Source organism: Ciona intestinalis, chromosome 10 (genome assembly GCF_000224145.3).
Source record: "Ciona intestinalis chromosome 10, KH, whole genome shotgun sequence".
Taxonomy (NCBI): domain Eukaryota; kingdom Metazoa; phylum Chordata; class Ascidiacea; order Phlebobranchia; family Cionidae; genus Ciona; species Ciona intestinalis.
Genome location: NC_020175.2, coordinates 3946952 through 3970109, shown reverse-complemented (window position 1 = coordinate 3970109; position 23158 = coordinate 3946952). Strand labels below are relative to the sequence as shown.

Sequence of the window (23158 nt, the reverse complement as noted above, 5' to 3'; positions counted from 1 at the left end):
ATCGCTTTACACTTATTATTATTACTTCCGTTTTATTTCTGATAAAAATACTATAATGTAAACTACGTGTTTCAAAAGTTACGATGTTATTGTTCTCTAGAGCTAGGAAGAACGACGTTTATCGGTTTTATGATATTTTCGATTCTATATATAATACAAAATCTGCAACTATGGGCCAAATAAAAGGCGTACGTATTGAACTGGGCGGAATAACACAGCACAATATCAAGCAGCTGAAACGTCTCAACCAGTATATATTTCCTGTTTCATACAATGACAAATTCTACAAAGATGTCCTTGAAGTTGGAGAGTTAGCGAAATTGGCATATTTTAATGATGTGGTGGTTGGAGCTGTATGTTGTCGTGTGGATGTCCATGATGGAGTCCGGCACCTCTACATCATGACTCTCGGATGTCTGGCGATGTACCGGAGGCACGGGATCGGTTCAGTGCTCCTGGAGCATGTTTTTAAGATCGCAAAATCTCAAGGCAGCTTTCACAGCATCTTCCTGCATGTGCAGATTAACAATGACTCTGCTATTAACTTTTACAAGCACTTCGGTTTTGAAATTGTTGAAACCAAAGAGCATTATTATAAAAGAATCGAACCTTCTGATGCATACGTTCTTGAGAAAAGATTAATTCCTGAAAAAAGTGCATGATGTTTCGGAAAAATAAATATGCGTCATATTTATTTGCATGCGAGTGTTGATGGTTAATAATGTTGAAACATGAACTTAAAACAATATATATAAAAGTTCAAGACATCAAAACAACTTTGTTCTAATCTGTGCTTAAATACTATTTTCGATTGTATTAAAATGCTCATTTTATATCGTACACCATTAGCACTAAATCTACACCTGATTTTATCATTAATAATCCCAATTAGTTGAAAAAATGTGGTATTTTATTATTGCCAGTGCTAAAAGCAACTAAACAGCACTTTTTCTCTAAATTTGGGCCTGGTCTTCCTTTAATGTATGTCGTAAAATTTTGCAATGAAATGTTGCAGAGAATGAATAGTTAAATATTCACATTACATGTTATTTGCGCTGTGGGTGAAGTTTAACGATGCCTCCAAAAAAAGGAAAAGGGAAACCGCCTGCACATAAACTATGTGCTCCACTGGATCCAGGATTCATATTGAAAGATCTAAAGAAAAAAGAATGGAAGATAGGAAAGTCAATTGGATCTGGTGGATTTGGCCTCATTTATTTGGGTAATGGAATATTTGTTATTTTGTTTTATTGCCAATCGAGAAGTGTTTATTAAACTGATATATATTCTGCACATTTTTTAATGTTGTTTTTTTTAAGCTTTTGAATTTTTTTAAATGGTTGAATTTTATTGTTAAATGGAGATATCTTTGCAAATTGAGATATTATTAAATTATTATATGGTTGAGTAGGGGAAGATGGGACACCTACTTTTTCTATTTTACTATTCCTATTTGGTCGTAAACCAAAAAATTCCAAAAGTTATAAAACTTCATTCTTATGGCTCCTATAGACCAATGTTAATTGTTTAAAACACGATCAGGATATTTGGATATTATGTGCTAAAGGTATCCCATCTTTTCCCACCCTACTATATCTTTTGCACATTCTTCAAAGTTAGATTGCCCGGGCACTCTGGCTTAGTAGTCTGATTGTCATTAAACTTAAAACCGAATATATATTTAAACATGCATGATTTTTTAATTTAAAAAAAAGGTAAAGTTCAAAAGTTTTTTTTTTAATTTTATATTAACAAGGTGTTTTATTTTATTTTTCATTTCTTCAGCTGATGATGCTTCCAAACCATCAGTAAAAGATGATGCAAAGTATGTTATTAAAGTGGTAAGTTGTTCTTTTACCAACCTTATAAGCTGAATAATGTTAAAATAGCCATAGTTTTAACCAACGCACTTTTTTATTTTAAATTCAATGTAATAACAATTCGGTTTGAGAATACCTTCTATTTCTTTGCTTAATTAATTTAATATGACTTTCATTTTGAACTAGTTATAGGGATAAATAAGAAGTTCTGTTTTGTAAAATATTGTGTTTTTCTTTGTTGCACAGGAACCAATGGCAAATGGTCCACTTTTCTGTGAACTTGCATTTTACCAGAGAGCTGCAAAATCTGAGGACAGTAAGTGTATCATAAACAGTTTATTCAATTAATTTTAGTAGTGCATATTCTATACATATAATATATATAAATATATATATTTGATTTGTATGTTTTATGGTTGCAGTCGAAAAGTGGAGGAAGAGTATGAAACTACAATTTGTGGGGATTCCTCCCTATATTGCCCATGGTTTACATAATAATACAAATGGCAACAGGGAGGATGGGATGAGGTTTCTCGTGATGCCAAGATGTGGAACAGATCTTCATAATTTATGGATCAAATCTGGAAAAAAGTTTACTAGAGCCACAGTCTCAAAAATTGCCATTTTAATTGTAAGAAAATAGTAAATGATAGGATATAAAAAAGATATAGGTCTAGGGCCTAGGCTATTTCATTTATATATAGTAGGGTATATAGTAAGATGGACACTTTTAGCACATAATATCCAAATAACCTACTTGTGTTTTAATCAATTAACAATGGTCTATGGAAGTCGTTAGGATACAGTTTTATAATTCTTTGAATTTTTTCTGTTTACTACCAAATGGGACGAGAAAATTGAATAAAAAGGTGTCCCATGTTCCCCCACCTAACTCTATATTGGTTAATTTTATCTTTTTTGTTACTTGTTTATATGCATTTTCTGTTACATTGCTCATGTTTCAGATTGATGCACTGGAATACATGCATTCCATGGAATATGTACATGCTGATATTAAAGGTGCAAATATACTACAGTGTTACAAGGACCCCAAGCATGTATGTATGAGTATGATACCCATAGGTGTACAATTTTGCACATCTGCTAATGTTGCTATTTGACCTTAACTTGGTTTTGTTACTTAATCGAAAAATACTGGGTTTGTTGCTTACAATGATACCAAAACTAATAGAGTGATGCGTTTTTGGGCAAGACACTTAGCGGAAATTGCTCCAACCCAGTGGTCACTAGACTCACTACTGACTAAATGGGTTGTAGTACTCTGGGTATCAAGGTAATGGGCCAACTCTAGTCTAATTAGTGCGGTATTTCACCCACGTAAAATAAAACTTCTCACTCCGATTATAGGTATACCTTGTTGATTTTGGCTTAGCAGCTCGTTACAAGTCCGACGGTGTACATAAGGAGTACAAACCAGACCCAAGGAAAGCTCACAATGGAACGATCGAATATACAAGTGTGGATGCTCATAAGGGAACAGGTGGGTGTTTTGAAACAACTGCGTATAATTTTTTTTTTTACATATATATATATATATTCAATTTACTTATTTGTATGGGCATCTATAGAAGTAATAAGCTGCGTATTTTAGAAAAGTTTCGAGACAGCTCCGCATAGTCACCTTTCTTTAAAAAAACCAGGAGTTTTTAGGCCAATTGGTGCATTAATATGATTATACTAGGCCTTAAGTGTAATTAACTTTATTAATTACACTTTTGAAATATACTGTATAGACTACAGGTTAAAAGTAAATAGGCCTACCTTCACATAAAAATTAATAACCTTTACAAAAACATTAAATACCCTTACATAAAAATTAAATACCTTCACATAAAATTTAATAACTTCACAAAGACATTAAATACCTTTACATAAAATTTAAATGCCTTTACCTAAAAATTGAATACCTTCACGTAAAAAATGTGTCCCATAACATTGATAACATCACATACATCAATGACTACAATTACAGTTGTTACATAGAAGAATCATTTTTTCTCATAAAATTAATTCTAAACAGCCCCGTCACGCCGTGCTGACTTCGAGATCCTCGGTTTTGTCCTCGTACATTGGCTGAGTGGTAAACTTCCATGGGAGACCAAACTCAGCGACCCGTTAAAAGTAATGGAGATGAAAGTATCAGCGATGGCAGATGTCAAGAAGTTTGTCAAAACTTGTTGTTCTACAGATACACCAGGTTTGCTCGTACTTATTTTATGTAAATTTACAAATGCCAACTTTTATTCACTAGTTATAATGTTACTTTACTTTCTTTAATGTCAGTTTATCAATTCTCTGATCAAATAACCAGTTTTTAATTTAAGTTATCAGTTTTTATGTTAGTTTAATATTATTTTTTTAAATTTATTAAGGTGGCTGTACACAGTATCCGGAATTCGTCCGTTTTGTCTGGATTTCGCTGCCGCATGCGGAACTTGGTAATGGGTTTGCATACGACTTCGAATGCGAATTCACATGCCAGATACTGTGTACAGCCACCTTTGGTTTTGGATTATTTTACCAGTTTTTATGTTATGTTAGCTTTGTTTTTACACAGATGAAGTAACCAAGTATCTAAGTTGTGTTGCTGAGTTGGAGTATTCGGAAACACCAGACTACAATAAATTACGAAACTTTTTCAAATCCTACTTAAAATTTGCGTGTGTCTCTGTTTCGTCCCCCATTGAATTTGGTGTGGAAGAAACTGCAAGGAGAACTTCGCCAAGAAAAAAACAACCTGTCAAAGCAAAGGTTAGTGGTATACTGGTACTAAAAAATATTTCAATGTTATATAAACTGCTGCTGTCATTCACGATATGAATTAATTTTAGTTTAGGCAATTTTGTATTAATCCTTTTACCAATACCAATACCAATGTTTTGACGTTCTATTTAGTTGTATTTGCATTATATAGCCTATAGAATAAGTTTTGACATTTTAACTTCTGACATCACCAAGTATGGTTTTAGTTTTATAACGGAAAATAAATGGAATTGTGTGTCATATGTTTGGACTAAAATGTTTATTTTAAAAGACCTAAAGCTGAACAAAAATCTGTGTTTTATGCACCTATAAAACAAGTTAAGAAATTTTAATCATTTTTTCACAGTAAACTTGTTTTCAGTCTCGAAATTCTCGTCCTCTTTCAAGCAAAACAAACACTCCTTCCTCTTCTACTCCGCACACCATAGAGGAATCCCAGTCCTCTGAGGATGAACAGCCTCCAAAAAAAGGAAGAATATCTGCGAGAAAAAAGAAAATAATTGTTCAAAGTGAAAGTAGCAGCGCTTCGTCTGAAGAAAGTGACGACTACCAGCCGTCAGTAAAACGTCACAAGGTTTTAAACAAAAGAGGTGTTGGCGTAGCTGCACAAGCGAAAAAGAAACGCAACGTTAGATTGTCAGAAACTTCAGGGTCGGACATTATTGAAAGCTGTGACTCTGACTTTGATTCTCCAGTGAAACCTGTAAAGCTTGAAACTAAAGCTAAATCTTCTGCAAAAAGTGGAAGTAAAGCTAAAAAAAGCAGCAAAACCCAACCCCCACACATGGTTATGGAACCAGTGAACAAAGTAAAAAGGTAGGTTCAAGATGTTATGATTAAAAGTGTTGATATGTATCATAAAATTCTTGTTGCTACTTAGAATGCACTATAAACCTGTAGCATAACATTGGGCATATTTAATGTAAGTTGTTATCTCTCTTTTACAAAATACAGTATCCTCTTGCATGACTAGAGTCCGTTCAATTTTTTATTCATCACTTATTTATTTTACTTATAAGCTGGCTGTGTGGCGAGAAAGCTAAGTGGGGTAATGAGCCAAATGTGGCTTAAATCTATTTTCCCTAACAATTTTGCCAAAAGATCTCGCCCATATAGAATTCTATTCTGTATAGGTGAGGTTCCTAAATTTTAAAAGAACATGAGACTTAAGCCATTACCCCAAACCCATATAGAATATCACTTGGCACGATAATTTAGCAATACAAAATTATTCGCAGTAAAGAGTTGTCTCGAACAAGATCTTCAACGAACTCCCCATCAGATGAAGAGGAAGGAACATCCATCATTGTGGACTCTTCCCCAACAGAAGAGACAAACAAAATTATTCCTGGTTTAAACCAGAATAATCGACCTCCAATGGGAAGTTCCAAGAATTTGTCGAAATCAAATCCAAAGTAATTAAATAATATATAATTTTAATACATATAGTAGGTGTATATAGTAGGGTGGGGGAAGAAGGGGCAGCTCTTTATTCTACTTTCTCTTCCCATTTAGTAGTATACAAAGGACGTTTAAAGAATTATAAAACTACATCCTCATGACTCCCATACCCCGTTGTGAGTTGTTTGAAACACGATCAGGATTATTGCGATGAAAGTGTCCCATCTTCCCCCACCCTACTATAACTATGATGCAAATGTTTGTATCTAAAACAAAACAGTATGGTTTGATATTTTAACTTGTATTATATATATAGTTTATCTAGTTTCCAATTGTGACTGTTTATTTGTGAACATATCTAAAATAACAACAGAAAAAAGTCATATGGCTTGGCACACCAAAGTTGGCGCATTACCTTATATATTTATTGTAAGTAAATTCTAACTTTCCATGATTTGTTTTTGCAGGAAATCTGATTTTGCACAAGTAAAAACTCTTGCTGATATTCCCGCACCTTCAACCAAGGATGCCACAGCATCTTCTGATCCTTCAAATGATGAAAATAAAGCAAATTCTATCATTCCAGGGTTGGAGACAGAACTTTCACCTTTAAAACAGGGACTAAGACAAACAACAAAGTAAAAACGACTTGTTTTTTTTATTTACTATGCTAATTTTTGTAATTTCACCTATTGATTTAGTGAGTATTTAATGGTAGACATTTTAAAGCAACTAAAGTTACAGTTTTTTAAATTAGAGATATGTTTATAGGTTGAAATCACGATATTCCATGGCCCCATTACACACTGTACCTGTTCTGACTAAAGATGATGCATTGACCGGCACAAGGGTTGGAAAACATCCAGGTAAGTGTCTACGATTGTTAATTTACTTTTGCCCCTGCCTTTCCAAGTTTAAAAACTGTCTATTTCTGGCATTGCAAATTTAAATGCTAGGTCTTTTGCACTGGGTGTTAAAGTAATGGGCCAAACTCTGCCTGAAATCCCCTGTTTCATAACATACAATAACAATACTTCACTGTAAAAATTTATGTGTATTAGAAAAAAAGTCGAAATCAAAATATATGGTTTCCTTTTTTTTTTAGTGTTTAAGCGAAAACGTAAGGGTAACGTTCCCAAATCGGATTCCAGTACTCAGACAACTCCTTCTCTGAAGAAAATTAAGTCAAGGAAATAGATATCTTATAAACTTCTTATCTTATAAACTTCTTTTTGTTGTTTTTGTAACTGCTTTTTTTGAACAATCATAAAAGGAAAAATTAACCTGTTGTATATTAGTTGTGATATGTTTCGATAAGGTTTTAAATACTGCAATCTCTTTAACCTGGACCACTACGGATGTATAAGGATCATAATTTATTAAAGTTTTGATCAAAATTCCTGCAGGCATGCATTTAATGATTATTAACATGAGGCCAAGATTACATTGAAGATACAACACTGTACATGTATGCGAATATATCTGTTATTGCAAATTTGAAAAGTTAAATTGCTACTTTGTGTTCAACACCTAATACAATAATAATCTCGACATGAAAGGTGAAACATATACATTGAGATAAAGGTACATTTAATCATGGATATATAATCAACACAACAAGAATTGCACTTTTGGGATCATACTGGTAAAATCTTCTACAAATATTACATCTTAAGGATTCACTTCGGATATTATTCAGAAAAAGCAACATGGTATAAACAAGGAAATCATAAAATCTGGATATTGGTAAGTCGTTGATTTTAAGCAGTGGTTAAAAAAATTCCCATAAAAATATGTGTTTAAAAAAAATTAATAATGTGGTAACATTACAATATTGCATCATTACTATAAAATTACTGCTTATAAATCTGTTTCAAAAACTTAACCATAATTCCCATTAATTACTTCTCAAATAAGCGTCAGTAACATCAAAATATTGCTTTAACTGCCTGTATAATTAGGGTTGATGACAGATGTTCCTGTAGGCAACTCATTGGCAATGACACCAGCTTTTTCGGAGGTGTTTACACCAGCAGCAGGATCACTCATGGCAGTTCCTGATGATCTTAGCTTCATGTTACGTCGGTAATGCAGAAAGGCAAGAACGGAAAGGAGAACCCACTCAAAAACGCAGAACCAGGAAGCAGACTGAAAATAATAGGAATCGCTAATCAGTTAATTTTCCCCCAAGCAAAAATGTGTTAGGTAATTATAAAGTACTATTTAATAAACACATAAATTTTGTTTATCTTTACGAATACAGAAATGAAGATCAGATTAATTAAAACGTAGAAACTTATGTTTACAAAGAAATTGGTCATACCTGGGCAGTTTTTAAGTAAGTATCGTAGTGAGATCCTGTCAGCTTCCCAAGACCACCATGTAACCAGGTTTTGCTTTGACCAACACTACAGCTTCTGTAAAAAAGAATAATATTCCAGTTATAGCAAGGATTAACACAGTTAATGGCAATGAAACAGAGTGGTCACTTACAGATTGTTTAAATTTTTAGCCAAATTAAAAAAATAATCACCCACAAAGTTACACATACGGAAACTTATCTGCAAGCAAAAGATGTATGAAACAAAACACTGTTAATATAACTATTGCCCTGCCACTCCAGGATAAATAAGTTGTATTCATTCACATAATCAGCCTTAAACAACAAAGAAGTTTACTTAATATCTTTGCTCTTTGTAACTGAACCACAAAGCTGGGAGAATCCGACACTGAGTATGCATGAGCTGATAAACTTAAGCACGAAGAGAAGAACATTTACCATCATTGCAGGAAGAACCCACATCTGTGATCTAAATGTATGCGTATGTATAGATAGTATGATACAATATTGTCCATCCTGATTTTTAACTAGACCTGCCTTTCATGCATTTAAAATAATTGGCACCTATGAGGATACATATTATATATCAAAATATGGTAACATTGTGGCTTTATGTCAATTTGAAAAAAAAATGTTTAAGTTTGTTTAATTCAAAAATGAAATGGGTTGTTCATTAAAACATGTACACTCAAAATATAAAAAATATTTTAATATCAATACTTACGCATTCTCAATGTTTTTGCACAAAGCATAGAGCGTGTAGCCACCATACAGCAATGGAAACAATACTGTAAATATTGTTAAATAAGTGCAGAATTGGCATGTACTTTTTGCTCCAAAATGCAGAACCACAAAGGAGTTGTTTGGAGCTGGAACATATTGAACAGAGGCTGAAAATATGCAGCTTCCCTTAAAATCGTCCTGATAAAAGAACCAGTCAATATATAGGCGCATCGAAGTTATTGCTTTTATGCAAATTGAAAAACAAACCTGCACAAGTCCAACTGGAACAGAAGATACAATCTCGGTTATTGCAGTAGCCAAATATATAATTATTGCAGGCCCAAGAATAAGGTCAACTTTTGGACAGCAACCCATCAGTGTAGAATGCGACAGTAACGCAAATATTATAAGTACAAACGTCCAAACTATAGTTTCGTTCGCCCTGTTTACTTACGTGCATTGGTTTACTACCGCTTGCGCATTCATGCACTATATAATTCCGAGAATCGGGGAGTGTTGGAAATTACATGACGCAGGTTTAAGCCTTAAAAGGATAAGGAGATAAACAACTGTTTTTTGCTGAATACTAACTGATGTTCTTCATTTTAGAACCTTACAAAGATTCTGCAAACAATTTGCAAACTGCTTTTACAAAAATATCTTTCGCCTTTTGGCGATTGAAAAAGAAAGAAAATTGTTTGTGTGATGACGCCCATATTAACACAGTTTATAGGCAAAGTGGTTGGTCAGAGCTAGTTCTTGAACAGGAAAACAGATTAAAGTCAATATTTTGGGTAATATGATCGTTAAAAACAACGAGCAGCATAATTAAGAGGTGAGTATAATAGCCCAACAACAGTTCACAACTACACGAGGTTGTTTTTGACCAGTGCGTCCAGTTGCTTGTAGAATCTTCGCTTAATAAAGTTATAAAACTCAACGTCGACTCTGAGTGCCTTTCGAAGCAAGGATTTTACCAAAAGACTCGGTTCTTCTTTCATAAATGTTCGGGTATCTGCATTCAAGAATGATTATATTTATAGTAGGGTGGGAGAAGATGAGACATCTTCTCAATCAATGTTCTTGTCTCATTTAGTAGTAAACAAGAAACACTCAAACAATTGTAAAACCGTATTCTCACGACTCCCCCATCCCACTAGATGTTAAGTGATTTTTAATCACGAAATCAAAGCAATCTGCATTACCTTTGGCTGGTGTATCGATCAGAGCGGTCGTCGTAAAGTATCTAAGAGAATATAGAGGTTAAAAACGTGTATATTATTAGAACTTTGTAGATTAAGGTGCTATTAAAACTGGGGTATATAGGCTACAGAGCGGTTAAAGTACCCGACCCTTAACCACAGTGTATACCGCTGATCATTACATGTTTGTACATAAGGAACATAGCACCTGTGTTACAACGACTGTTATTGTTTCCACCAACAAAGATATAAGCTACTATTCATATTTGAGCACCGGTGTTACAACATCTGAATAAGTTGACCAATAATCCTAGGACAGATAGGCACAAACAAATAACAAGCACCATTTTTGTTCCACGTACCTTGGAAGTAAAGCGTGGAAAATTTTGAACGAGTTTGGTAAATCTTCGACCAATCCTATCGCTGTGAAATATCGAGCTGCATTGATTTTCGCTTTTTCCAAAGCATAGTCAGAGTATTCTCTGTAATAACACAACATGGGCGTCTATATTTAAACCATAACATGTTTTCTTTACTTCATAAATAGCTTTCCGTCGTTAATATTCAAGTTTCAATGGTAGTAATTCATTTGATATTCGCTATATTTGAGAAGAGGTACATAATATACAATTTAAAGTTTGATAAAACATTTTAGGACCTGCACATGTTTTCCTGTCCGCAAAAGAAAGCGAGCATGGTCACGGAGTTTGTACGCACACATTTATCTGGATCTTTCATAACACATTCTTCTAGTGGCTGCAATTTTAATATTTGAATTCAACAAAATGTATTGTCAGCGTGTATAGTAAATTGTATTTTATATCAATCAGGTGTATTTTGTCTAGCGTTTTAGGTTCTGGTTAAAATCAATAAAATGCATTAATGAATGATAGAATGTAATTTATAGCCTCCTGTGGTAGGGCAACGACATTAGTCGTTAATTTAACACGGGTAATTTGTTTCACACACCTCATGTGTTACCCGAGTTATTGCATATATAACTTTGCTAATGAATAAATTTTGTATTTACATTTAAAAGTATATGGCTGATAATTTAAATTTTAAATAATATATATTGGTTCACTGGGTAACTGGACAATTGTCTCTAACTGTTGCACCGCAGGTTAACACACGCAAAAAGACTAGCAGCAATGAGCCTCAAACCCGTGTACCCTGCACTAAACGCAAACGCGTCAACCACTGCGCTATAGTGCGCAACAAAACACAACACGTTTTTCTATACCATATTTTGGCGTTCGGGTGAAATGTCAAGCTTCCATTTTTTAGCTACTTCTCCTTTGTTGCTCTGAAACCCATAGCGTACGTAATAGTAGTAAGATATAAACCTTTCAACTGGGTCCCTTATCACGTTAATGTACACTGGCCATTTCGAGCCAAACCTAAAGAAAAAATGAAAAAAAGGATTGTAATATTCAGTCGTTATTACGGTTCATTTTATGAGAATTTTATAGACTTATACTTAAAAACTGATATATTTTGTGGGATCTACATTTGTTTTGTTTCAATACAATGTGAATAACCACGTATAATTTCAAATATATAGTCGTTAAAAAATATTTTTTACACAACAATTAAGTGTTAAGCTTATGACTAAAAGGGCAGATCTACCAACGGGACTTCACATTGTACATAAAAAATATATACATTCACGAATTCTTTATTAGACCGATATTTCTGGATAAACATAATAAAATATAAAAGCCTATACCGTGAAAAGTTTATGAAGTGCAAATGTCGCACGAAAATCGCGTCACTTTTCAATTCAAGGATTCCGTTTGCCATTCGAGCCTGTGGTGTAATGTAAACAAGTAATGCAGTAATATACAGTACTGTTGCTGGGTATAAAATGAGATATACCCCTATAGCGCATAGTATTCCATATTTCCTAATCGTGTTTTTAACAAATACCAGCGCCCTATAAGGTCACAAGAGGCTGGAGGTTATAACTCTTTGAATATTCTTTGTTTTACTTAACATAAACATGTAGGCTACGATCTTGCCCCAACCGTTCACTGCTGCATATAGATATACGTATAGGCTACGAGTAAAGATAGTGGTGTAATATACATACGGCAGTAAATATCCTATAGATGTAACAAATATCCCAATATAGCAGTAATATGTAGGCAACTATAAATTTGGTTAAAATTATATACCTGTGCTTTGGCGTCCATAAACATTTTTATTCGTGGTTCATTGACATTCACAAGGCGAAACTTCAATTTTGTTTTCAAATAATTTAAAGTATTAATCATCGTTGTACTTGCGCACTTTGGCACTCTGTTATAAAGTACTACCGCAGATGAGGAATTGACCGGTTTCACAATTACTGGGTACATATCTTCAAATGGTAAAGGTGAAAACGGGACTTGTGATGACACATTTGTTCTTGTTGCTTCGTATGCCTTTAGGACCGTTTTGTTGGCTGGTAAATTACAATGGGGCCGTTAGTGTTGTGATATATGTACACCTGCATTTGTTAAATTTATTCCTATTTTTTTGAGCAATTATATCATCAGCGCGTGTTTACATCCGTGAGGATACGGTTCTATAATTCTGAAAATATTCTTTGTCTAGCAAATTGTACGACAAAAGAGAATAAAAACACGGACCATTTTCTCCAAATTGAAACCTATCTTACATTTATTATCAAACGATTTTGTCAGAAATGTAAAAGGCAATATAGTGGGGGGAGATGTGACACCTTTTTATTCTATTTTCTCGTCCCTTCTGATGGTCAGCATAAAATATTTAATGAATTATAAAACCGTATATATATCCTCACGACTCCCGCATACCGTTGTGAATCGTTAACACGATCACGATTTTCAAATATTATGTGTTAAAGTGTCCGATCCTCCCCCTCTTACTATATTACAAAAAGGACTCAAACCTATGAATGTAGTTTTCTCTAAAGTCCCAAAAGTTCGTTGTTTTTCTATCGGTGGGTCTTTCCGAGTATTTACAACGTTCTGCTTAATGGTAGTAAACTGTATCCCACCAGTAAGTAACCACAAGAACACAATACAACCTGCAACAGCAAACTTAGCACGACGAGCTAAAACGTCTCGCATTATTCTGCTTCTGTATATTAAATAAATCATTTATTGAATTTTTCACAGTGCAAGACAATTTACATTGAAATTGCTCTTAGAATACTGCTATCGCTTTTACAATGCTAACACTTAACACGACTGTTTTACATTTTCCAAAGCTATATAGTGGACCAAAACAGCCTTGAACTGAACATGTAATAGCAATTCATTACTGTTTTAGCAGCAGGAAAATCTAAATAAAGAACAGGCACACTTTATTCATTGTACGAAATCAAATTAGGCCACACGCTTCGTTAAACTTCCGAGACTTAAGTCGCTGAATGTTTTGTACGTCAAGCATTTTTTTTATTCCAGATGACGCACTTTTAGAACGGGTCTCCGCATTTAAATGTTTTACAACTGTATGCCTGCTTCGTTTCTTATTGGTCTTTTCAAGTTTGAATTGTAAACCTTCGCTCTTCAAATCTTTATGAAGTGTAATCCGCTAAGTTAAACATTATATAAAGCACATTCTGCGATGACGATTTTTTATTAAAACCGAAGATTCATTACTCACTGAATATACGCCGTATAGGTAAACCATTAGAAAGTAAATGCACCGTTATTATACAAAGATATTGACTGTACAAATGTGTTTCAGTTAAACTGTCCAGCGTTGTGGAAAAGTTTCCTATAGTAATTCGTTATCGTTAATTTTTTTTTTAAAAGGCAACATTTTGATTTAGTTTAGTTTTGTGAAGTGTTTACAGCGTTTTGTAAAATGTATCTGAAAAACACACCAAGTCGACTTTAAAAGCTCCCCGATTAGAATTCCTAAAATAAACGCATTAACAATAGCCATTGTCACCTCATAAATACAACCTCCATTCGCTTTGTGAAAATTGAAATTTTATTATAAAGAATTGCAACAACGTTTTTGATAAAAAAAACAAGAAAACAATACAACTTACGCTTTCACACATTTTAAACTTTTGTTTAACAGTAGGAGTACGATTTAGGTTGTTTGTACTAAACATATTAGCGGGTAGATAGTTCAAAACATGATGGAAACGGACCAGCCTTCTACGTCGTCTGGAACTGTAAAAAAACGTTTTGAAGTGAGTGTTTTTCGATTTAAAGTCCATCTATGAGTTATCTATAATGTTAAATCTTAGAAAAATGAAACTGTGAAAGCAGTTTTTATTTTCGACATAATCAAAACAAAACTATTTTTAAAAAATGTGAAATTTTGCTTTTACCCTTAAAGAAACTTAACATAGGCTTAATCCCTGTTTGGATTAGATTTATTAATATTTTCCATACAGGTAAAGAAGTGGAATGCTGTTGCTTTATGGGCATGGGATATTGTTGTAGACAACTGTGCCATCTGTCGTAACCATATCATGGATTTGTGCATTGAATGCCAAGCCAACCAGGCTTCTGCTACTTCTGATGAATGCACAGTAGCGTGGGGGGTGTGTAATCATGCCTTTCATTTCCACTGCATCTCAAGATGGCTAAAAACTAGACAGGTCTTGTATTTGTTTATTTTTATACTTTTGGTTATGTGCGTCCAGTCTGCAAAGTGTGGCAAGTGCACTCATGTTTTTGTTTACAAAATTTTGGTTATATGCACCATCATTATTTCTCACACACGCCAATTAATAAAAGAATAAACCAACTCTGTGAAAAAGTGACTTTTAACGTTTAAAAAAAAATTAACTGTTTACAATGTTCTAAAAAGTTTAAACTTTTACAGGTTTGCCCCCTTGATAACCGTGAGTGGGAGTTCCAGAAGTATGGTCGTTAATCCAACATTAAAACAGTTGCAAAAAACATATATCTTAAAACTTTTAAAAAGGCTGTCAGGAGCCATGTGTGGTTCCTTGTAGTTAAGCTTGCTTTGTTTTGTTTTTGGTTATAATTTATTAAACAAGTTGATAAATGCCTAATGATTGGCAGTTAAGTTTTTTCATGTTTTCCATTTTGGATTCTAAAAATTTGTAAACTTTAAAGGGAGCATTGTATATGGAGTTAACCATAATAGGCTATTCTCTTTCTCTATTGCATAAACAAATAAAAATAAACAGTTTTCACCACTTTTTTGATGCCTTTGTTGTTTTGTTATTCCAATACCGGTGTTTAACATTGGCAAGTCACAGTTTAACTGATTAACGTTTGTTTAAGACCAAAATAAACTTGAAAGTTACTTACCATTCAATATTGTTTGAGTAATAATAAATGATTTGTAGTGAACATTGATATTCATTTGGAAACATCAATAAATTAAGGTCAGACATATGTATTAGTATTGATTTTAATAGACTGTGTGTTGTGGATGAAGTCTGGAAAAAAGTTGCACTGGTTGCATGAAAGACTTGTATAAGTTGCAATGGTTACATAAAAGAGTTGTATGGGCTTCCTTGGTGTTTGGGGTATTGGCCAAATTCCACGTATTCGAAAAAGTCAGCACCCACATCAAATACAGTGTAATATTAACAAGAGTTATAGGAAGAAAAATTGAGGTTTATTGACATCTGTAAAAGGTAATTATACTACGTGCAGAGACCGTACATAAACATGTGATGTTTACATACGGACTCTGGTTTATATGCCAACTCTTGTAGCGTGTAGGACTGTACGATGATGTTTAAATTCGTCAGTTACTTATTTTAGAGAATGAGACAATGTCTGCGTTTTTATATATATTCAAAATGCATATCTGGCCTATTGACAAGAGCATACACTATCGTATTAATACTATGCTCATGATTATAAAAATGGGAAGGCACGCAACCAAATCTAGCATTTATTGCGTCAATAATTTGATCCGCTAGATGTCTCAAAGCGCCCAGTAAAAAAGAAAAAAGGCACTCTACTATATAATCGTGAGATATGTGCAGTTTCGGTCTCACTCAGTTTGGATTTAAAACGGTGGTAGTGCGTTGTGCATTTTATCAATTTTATGCAGTTGTTCATTCCAAAATAGGATGAAGTACATAGGAAGACAGTACTTAACAGACGGCAGCTTTAAAAAGATATATTCAATTCCAAGTTAATAATTTACGAATGAAGTCCTCACGTTTATTTCGAAGCAGGGAAAGCACCGGCGGTGGAAGAAGATTTTATTCAATTACAGAACTTATGTTTTCAGATATAAATGTTGACTATATCATAAGTTTCTTAGCGTTTTCCAATAGAAAAGATACGCAGTCATGTCTCCAGTCACCAATGGAATAAACGGACACGATTTTACCGTTGAATCACTAGCGGATAAAATACTCAGCAGAGTAGAATCGAATGACCCCTTCTTTTCGCTCGAATTTTTCCCGCCACGCACGGAACAAGGGGCCGCTAATCTGATCGGAAGGTAACTGTGTAGTTTTAATTATTATTTTTTTTAAATAAGACAATAAAGTTAAACACATGTGTTGCTAATAGCAACGAATCAAAGCTAAAATCTATACTTTATACCGCGTGAACGTATATTACGTATTTGCTTTGTATTCAATTCATTAGGTGTATATTAGGATGCCTATGCACAGGCCAAATATTTAAACCTAGGAACTTTTTGGGCTTTTTTAAAATCACACAGTTAACCACAACTGCTTCAACTCAGTGGTCACTAATAGGTTGTCCAGTTAGTGTAAATTGTCGGACATTCAAAAATCAAACCACAAAGTTACATACATGGTAACTTGTAAGATTGCGCGGGGTGTATAAAACAGAACACCTATGTTATCAGCTAGGGGTTGCCTCTCTACGATGATATAGCAAGTTACATTCATTTAAATTGCAAATTTGTTTCTTTAAAGATTTGACAGAATGAGGGCAGGAGGTCCTCTATTCGTTGACATCACATGGCATCCAGCTGGTGATCCTGGCTCTGATAAGATCACTTCCTCCACTAAGATTGCAGGGACAGTGTTGAACTACTGCGGCCTCGACACAATGCTGCATATGACTTGTGTGAAACAAACAAAGGAAACTATTAAGAAGAATTTGGAGAAAACCAAAAACTTGGGAATCAGAAACATTCTGGCTCTGCGTGGAGGTATTTTATGCTCTTTGTTTCAGCATTAAAATTTTCTATCTATCAAGATTAAAAAATATATTATGTTATAGAAGTAATACATTCCAAACGTTTTTACCCGTTTTATTACAATGTCAAGTATTTTATGTTTTATGATTTTATATTTCTAAAAAATATTTAAACAATTTTTTTTTAATGATTTATGGAATAAACCAGATTAATGATTCGTTATTGTCATTTTTTTTATTCCCCTAATGCAGATGCTGATGAAAGCTGGGGTTACCAAGAAGGAGGGTTCAACTACGGGGTGGACTTGGTCCGTTTTATTAAACAAGAGTATGGTGATGCTTTCTCCATATGTGTTGCAGGTATGGTAAACTTTGTTTAAATAAAAATTATTACATCATCTATTTTTTTAAATGCGGTTGCTCTTTTTCTAAATATTTGTACAGTATATACATTATGTGTTTAACTGTTTATGTATTTATTATCTGTTTATATTTTTACCTTCTGCCCCCAATATTTTAATTTTTCCCTCATTTTTCCAGGTTATCCCAATGGTCATCCAGACAGCACATCCTACCAAGACGATCTTCTTCACTTGAAAGAGAAGATTGATGCGGGAGGCCAATTCATCATCACGCAACTCTTCTTCACTGCTGAGGAGTTCCTCACCTTCGTGAAAGATTGTCGAGAAATTGGGATCGACTGCCCCATTATTCCTGGGATATTTCCAATCCAGGTGAGTTGCTTTCTCTGTTGTTCTACATTTACAAAATATTTTCTATACGTCGTTTGAGCTGATATATGCTAAATTTATCATCAGTAGCACTCTACTACTTTACTGTTATACTTTTTACTTTAAAATGTATTTCTCAAAAACACATTAAAAAAATCTGAAAAAAAAAATATATATATATATAAATATATTTCAAGTGTTGTTTAAGAGTGGTATGTTTAAATTTAAACCATGTTTACTTACTGTAAAATTAAATATTAGTCTATCACACATTTAATACCGTTTTATTTATTCCAGACGAACCGTTCATTAGTTCAACTTACAAAGTTATCAAAACTTTCTATTCCCGAAGAAATTCAAAAAGTTATTGAACCTATAAAGGACAATGATGCTGCAATCAGAAAGTAAATACTCTGGACCTTTTAAATATTTAAATAATGTTTTGTGTCTAAAATGGTCAATTAGCATTTATCTAAAACTTTCAAAACCGAAATTAATATTTATTACAAGAAAAATAGATGTAACAAATTGCCCGCTTGTGATTTACCGTGTATGTAACTTCGTATGGACTATTTTTTATGACTCTTTTTTTCAACCAATTGCAGTGTACAGTAAAATCTAAGCTTAAGAGAATGTAACAAAATTAATAGGATTTAGCCTCTAGCATATAACAGGTATTATAATATGGGTTTGGTTTTATTAATTGTAGATATGGAATTGACCTTGCAACAGATATGTGTCGTACACTTCTAAACTCCGGCAAAGTTCATGGCTTGCATATGTATACCTTGAACCTGGAGACTGCCACAATTCAAATCCTGAAAAATCTTGGTAAGAATAAGTACTATTGTAATTTGTAAGTGTGGCCTTTTTTTATCCTAACATGTATGGATTTTCAAATCAAACTCTATGTAATTTCTGTAATTTCTCTGGACTGTTTCTTTATAACCTTTTTTTTCAAGTGGTTAGCTTAAAACTTTGACGACAGTACACTATGCACAATTTGACTTAAGTATATTTTCAACCACTGCCACACCACCAAAACTTATAGAAGTAGTATATGCAACAACATAGACATAAACAACTGTTGTTTGTTGTTTTTGCTATCCTTTTTTTCGCTTTTTGTCAACTCTTACGTTCTTCGTTAACATGACCGAAGAGACGAAATAACTTTCGTTCATGCATTCATTATTTCCAGGCTTATGGTGCCAGGATGTTGCAAAACCTCTTCCCTGGAAGACATCTGCCAATCCTGAGAGACGAGAGAATGAGACAGTTCGTCCAATCTTCTGGTGTGATCGACCGAAGAGTTACATCCATAGGACACAGGGATGGGATGAATTTCCTAACGGAAGATGGTGAGAAAAGTTATATTCTATTCTATGTGGATGAGGTCCTGCAGTGTGGCATGGGTTCTGAGATTTATGGCAGAATTGGCCCATCACCCCAACATTGTGTAGGCACGTTCTATTCTATGTGGGTGAGGTCCTGCAGCATAGTATGGCATGGGTTCTGGGGTTTATGCCAATATTGGTCCATTAGGCTATTACCCTAGCACTCTATAGGCACACTCTATTTTATACGAGTTAAGCCCCTAAGAGTGGCATGCCATGGGTCCTAGGAACTAGGATTGGCCCATTACCCCAACAGGATAGGCATTACAGAGTATATATATTGTGGATTTTTTTATAGGCTTTACAGTATTGTAGTTTTTTAGGACTGAAGCATTTGGAGCAATTGAATTTAGAAACTGAGTTTATCACATCTTAATTTTACATTTGAACATATACAGTTAATAGTTTACAATTGTAAAAAACATTTAAGCTTAAAAATATATACAGATCTAACAGTTTTCTTCTTCTGTGTATGTAATAATGTAAAGGTGGCTGTACACAGTATCCGGAATTCGTCCGTTTTGTCTGTTTTGTCCGGACTTCGCTGCCGCATGCGGAACTTCGTAATGGGTTTGCATACGACTTCGCAAGCGAATTCGCATGCCGGATACTGTTTACAGCCACCTTTATACTCTATAAAAATGAAATTGAATTTTTTAATATTATTCCAGGGGTGACTCTGCTTCTCCTGCTTTTGGTGAGTTGAAAGATTACCATCTTTTCTTTCTCCGTTCGAGAACAGCTAAAGATAAGTTGAGATCACTGTGGGGAAAGGAGCTTACATCAGAAGCAGATGTTTGGAAAGTCTTTAAACATTTTATCACTGGAGCAGTTAATGAGAATGGAGTTAAGGTAAGATTAGATTAGAATATAAAGTAGGGTGGGGGAAGATGGGACACCTTTTCAATCTATTTTCTTTTCATATGGTAATAAACAAAGAACATTCGACCTAGTATTATAATATTTATTTTAATATTTTAAAACAAAGTTAAGTCAAATTGTTTTTAAAGACGGTATAAGAGAAATTTGGGCACTAAAAAAGAGAAAGACCGGTAGATGTGTGTATAATAGTAAAAATCCCTTTTGGATATTTTTGTCGTGGCCCTTTATACAGTGGAATTGATCACTATTAGCCATAACGAGAAAAAACATATCCACAAAGAAACATATTCGGCAATTCGTAAGCTGGCACGAGGTATATAAAAACAGCGACTGTCGTTTTTCTGCAAAGCAAGGATGAAACAAGTTTCATTCATGCATTAATTTACAATATTATTTTAACAATTATAAAGAAATAAATGTCCTGTTACAGGTCACAGAAACCCCATGGAACGATGACGGTTTATCACCCGAAACAAATGTATTGAGCAGTACACTGTCGCGTTACAATGAACTTGGAGTTTTAACGATAAATTCTCAACCAAATGTGAATGCGGTGCCTTCTACACATCCAATATATGGCTGGGGAGACAAAGGTGGATATATTTCACAAAAAGTAAGTTTTTTAATTTTTTTTATGTTATGTTTTATTATGTTACATTTTGATAACACTCAACAAAGAGGCAGTTTTTTTCAAGAACCTTCTTATTAAATGTTTTATGCAAAATTTGAGAAAATGTCAATTTTATTATGTCTTATTTTCAAAACAAATTTCACAAAAAGTAAATTTTTCAAATTCTAAGCAATTTTTTTATGTAAAATTTGTTATTTAAATGTTTCATAGTATATAATACAAAAAAAAATAATTTCTAATTTTGAATTATAAAATGTGATTTTTTTACTTTATTTATAACAGGCCTACCTTGAGTTCTTTATCAACAAACATTATGCTGAAGCTCTTAAAACTGTGTTGCCGAAGTATCATCCACGGGTCAACTATCACATGATCAACAAATGTGGGACAACTGATCACACCAATGCAGATAGAAGCAACCCAAATGCAGTAACATGGGGCATTTTTGCAGGAAAAGAGATTATACAACCCACTGTAGTAGATCCAGTCAGTTTTATTGTTTGGAAGGTGAGTTGGAAAGGAAATAAAGTTAGATGTTTCTGACATTTGTCCAGTTTTTTTTTAAAATTATTATTTCAACCCAGCGGTCACTAATGGGTTATCCAAATTATCAGCCACACATAAAAAAATCAAAGAATCCTCAAAAAGTACTCACCCACAAAGTAACATATACTTGGTAACTCGTAAGCTAGCATGGGGTGTATGAAACAAAGTAACTTGCCCAAAAATACATAGGTCCCAAATGGCAGCAGCACCCAGTCTTTGACTAAGTTGCAATCATGCTAACCACAACCATTCACCAAATGTTTGCCAAAATAAAACTTATAATTTTTTCACAGGATGAAGCATTTGGTTTGTGGCATGAACGATGGGCTTCCTTGTATGAAAAAGGCTCAAAGTCTCGTGAAATCATCAACGACATAGCTGACAACTATTACCTTGTTAACTTGGTGGATAACGACTATCCTGCTGATTCCATTCTGTGGGAAGTGTTAGATGAAATGCTAGCGGCTTCACAGAAAGTTGACATGGGCAAGAAAAGCAATGGTGTTTGTGGAGAAAATGGCACCCAGAAAATTGAAGAGCTTCAAATCCATTAAATTCCCAGAATACAATTTTCAATTGGCTTGCCAGTTTAATGGAATGTTTTCAGTTTATTTTTTGAAATCATTTTTATACCTAGTTGTTAATTTTATGTCTATGTTCCATTGTTTTTTGTTTGATGATGTAAAAATGCCTACTATGTAGGTTTGTATGAATTTGCAGTATCCAAGCTACTTCTTACCACCTAGCCAATATTAATTCTTTCATAATTATACCTGTATATTTGACTATCTAAAATGAAGCTGTTGTGTTAAATTTTGACTACTATACTAACTACTTTTTTGAAACTATAAGTTTTCACTGGTGATTTAAAATTGTGCTAGATTTTTTAGTTATGTTCCACTAACTAATGTGTATGTTTCCAAAACTATACTGAATGTGTGTATGTTCTGTTCCATTCATTAATAGTTGTATGTACGTTCCCAACCTATACTAGCATGCCCTATCGCCTGCAAAATCAATAAAAGATTTATTGTAAAAGATTGAAGCGAAAATTGAAGCAAAGTAGAATTGCACACAGTAAAGAGAACATCCTGTGCTGATAGAAAAAAGATATCCGGCACAACCCATTGTACCTTTACAGAGCTATCTAAGGCACTTTCAATGGCTTTTTGCAGGTAAATTACTTCTTGCTTTTCTCCACCCATACAATGGCATAATATACATTAAGGCCTCCAGACCCCTAGATCTGTTTTATCCGATGGTAGTAGAAGTTTATTATGAAGATGACCTCTGCGATCAATTTCTTCTTCATCACTTTCATCTTCTTCAGATGAATCTTCCCCTTCTTCTGAATCCTCTTCGTCACTGCTCTCATCTGTCTCTTCTTCAGATGAGGAATCACTCATTTCTGCAAGCTCCTTTTCTATCTGTATGTATTTTTTAAATGAAATTATAAATATATAAATTTACACGAAATTTTATATATATAAAATTACACACTTTTAACTTAATAACTTTCCAAAATACTTGTTCAATCTGTTTTATTTTAATATGATTTTTCAACCAATATTTATATTTACATTTTCGAATTATGGAACTTTCACAG

General features: G+C 33.7%; 6 protein-coding genes across 6 annotated transcripts in view; 4 read left to right on the top strand and 2 right to left on the bottom strand.

The window, feature by feature from the left end:
• The first annotated feature begins 78 nt into the window (after nt 1-78).
• Nucleotides 79-1016, top strand: LOC100184886 (N-alpha-acetyltransferase 50). The gene has a single exon (XM_026836339.1). The coding sequence runs from the start codon at nt 84-86 to the stop codon at nt 660-662; it is 579 nt and encodes a 192-aa protein (XP_026692140.1). The 5' UTR covers nt 79-83; the 3' UTR covers nt 663-1016.
• LOC100177048 (serine/threonine-protein kinase VRK1) lies at nt 1016-7556 on the top strand. Its single transcript, XM_002131044.4, has 13 exons — nt 1016-1222; nt 1786-1841; nt 2067-2136; nt 2243-2451; nt 2786-2878; nt 3189-3321; nt 3862-4038; nt 4399-4592; nt 4966-5420; nt 5843-6019; nt 6473-6643; nt 6777-6871; nt 7111-7556. Exons 1-13 carry the CDS (start codon nt 1075-1077, stop codon nt 7200-7202), a joined length of 2070 nt encoding a protein of 689 aa, XP_002131080.1. The 5' UTR covers nt 1016-1074; the 3' UTR covers nt 7203-7556.
• On the bottom strand, nt 7372-13827 carry LOC100187278 (uronyl 2-sulfotransferase). The gene is made up of 12 exons (XM_002125196.5): nt 13186-13827; nt 12449-12717; nt 12001-12080; nt 11515-11671; nt 10930-11027; nt 10634-10753; nt 10275-10315; nt 9337-10084; nt 9071-9267; nt 8684-8815; nt 8329-8422; nt 7372-8153 (listed from the first exon to the last, which is right to left on the bottom strand). Exons 1-8 carry the CDS (start codon nt 13394-13396, stop codon nt 9936-9938), a joined length of 1125 nt encoding a protein of 374 aa, XP_002125232.4. The 5' UTR covers nt 13397-13827; the 3' UTR covers nt 7372-8153; nt 8329-8422; nt 8684-8815; nt 9071-9267; nt 9337-9935.
• A 411-nt stretch (nt 13828-14238) lies between these two features.
• Nucleotides 14239-15626, top strand: LOC100182516 (RING-box protein 1). Its single transcript, XM_002130987.5, has 3 exons — nt 14239-14445; nt 14653-14859; nt 15087-15626. The coding sequence occupies exons 1-3, from the start codon at nt 14389-14391 to the stop codon at nt 15135-15137; spliced, it is 315 nt and encodes a 104-aa protein (XP_002131023.1). The 5' UTR covers nt 14239-14388; the 3' UTR covers nt 15138-15626.
• Nucleotides 15627-16261: 635 nt separating this feature from the next.
• Nucleotides 16262-22585, top strand: LOC100180174 (methylenetetrahydrofolate reductase). The gene is made up of 11 exons (XM_002131210.5): nt 16262-16697; nt 17143-17381; nt 17621-17728; nt 17909-18102; nt 18397-18503; nt 18809-18930; nt 19298-19457; nt 20165-20345; nt 20806-20988; nt 21289-21513; nt 21846-22585. The coding sequence occupies exons 1-11, from the start codon at nt 16543-16545 to the stop codon at nt 22104-22106; spliced, it is 1935 nt and encodes a 644-aa protein (XP_002131246.1). The 5' UTR covers nt 16262-16542; the 3' UTR covers nt 22107-22585.
• Nucleotides 22563-23158, bottom strand: part of LOC100175530 (glutamate-rich protein 2-like) — a 2308-nt gene continuing 1712 nt past the window's right edge. Inside the window, exon 4 of the mRNA XM_002131234.5 lies at nt 22563-22979. Coding sequence (XP_002131270.3) covers nt 22776-22979 — 204 coding nt within the window. The 3' untranslated portion in view covers nt 22563-22775. The remainder of the gene's footprint in view (nt 22980-23158) is intronic.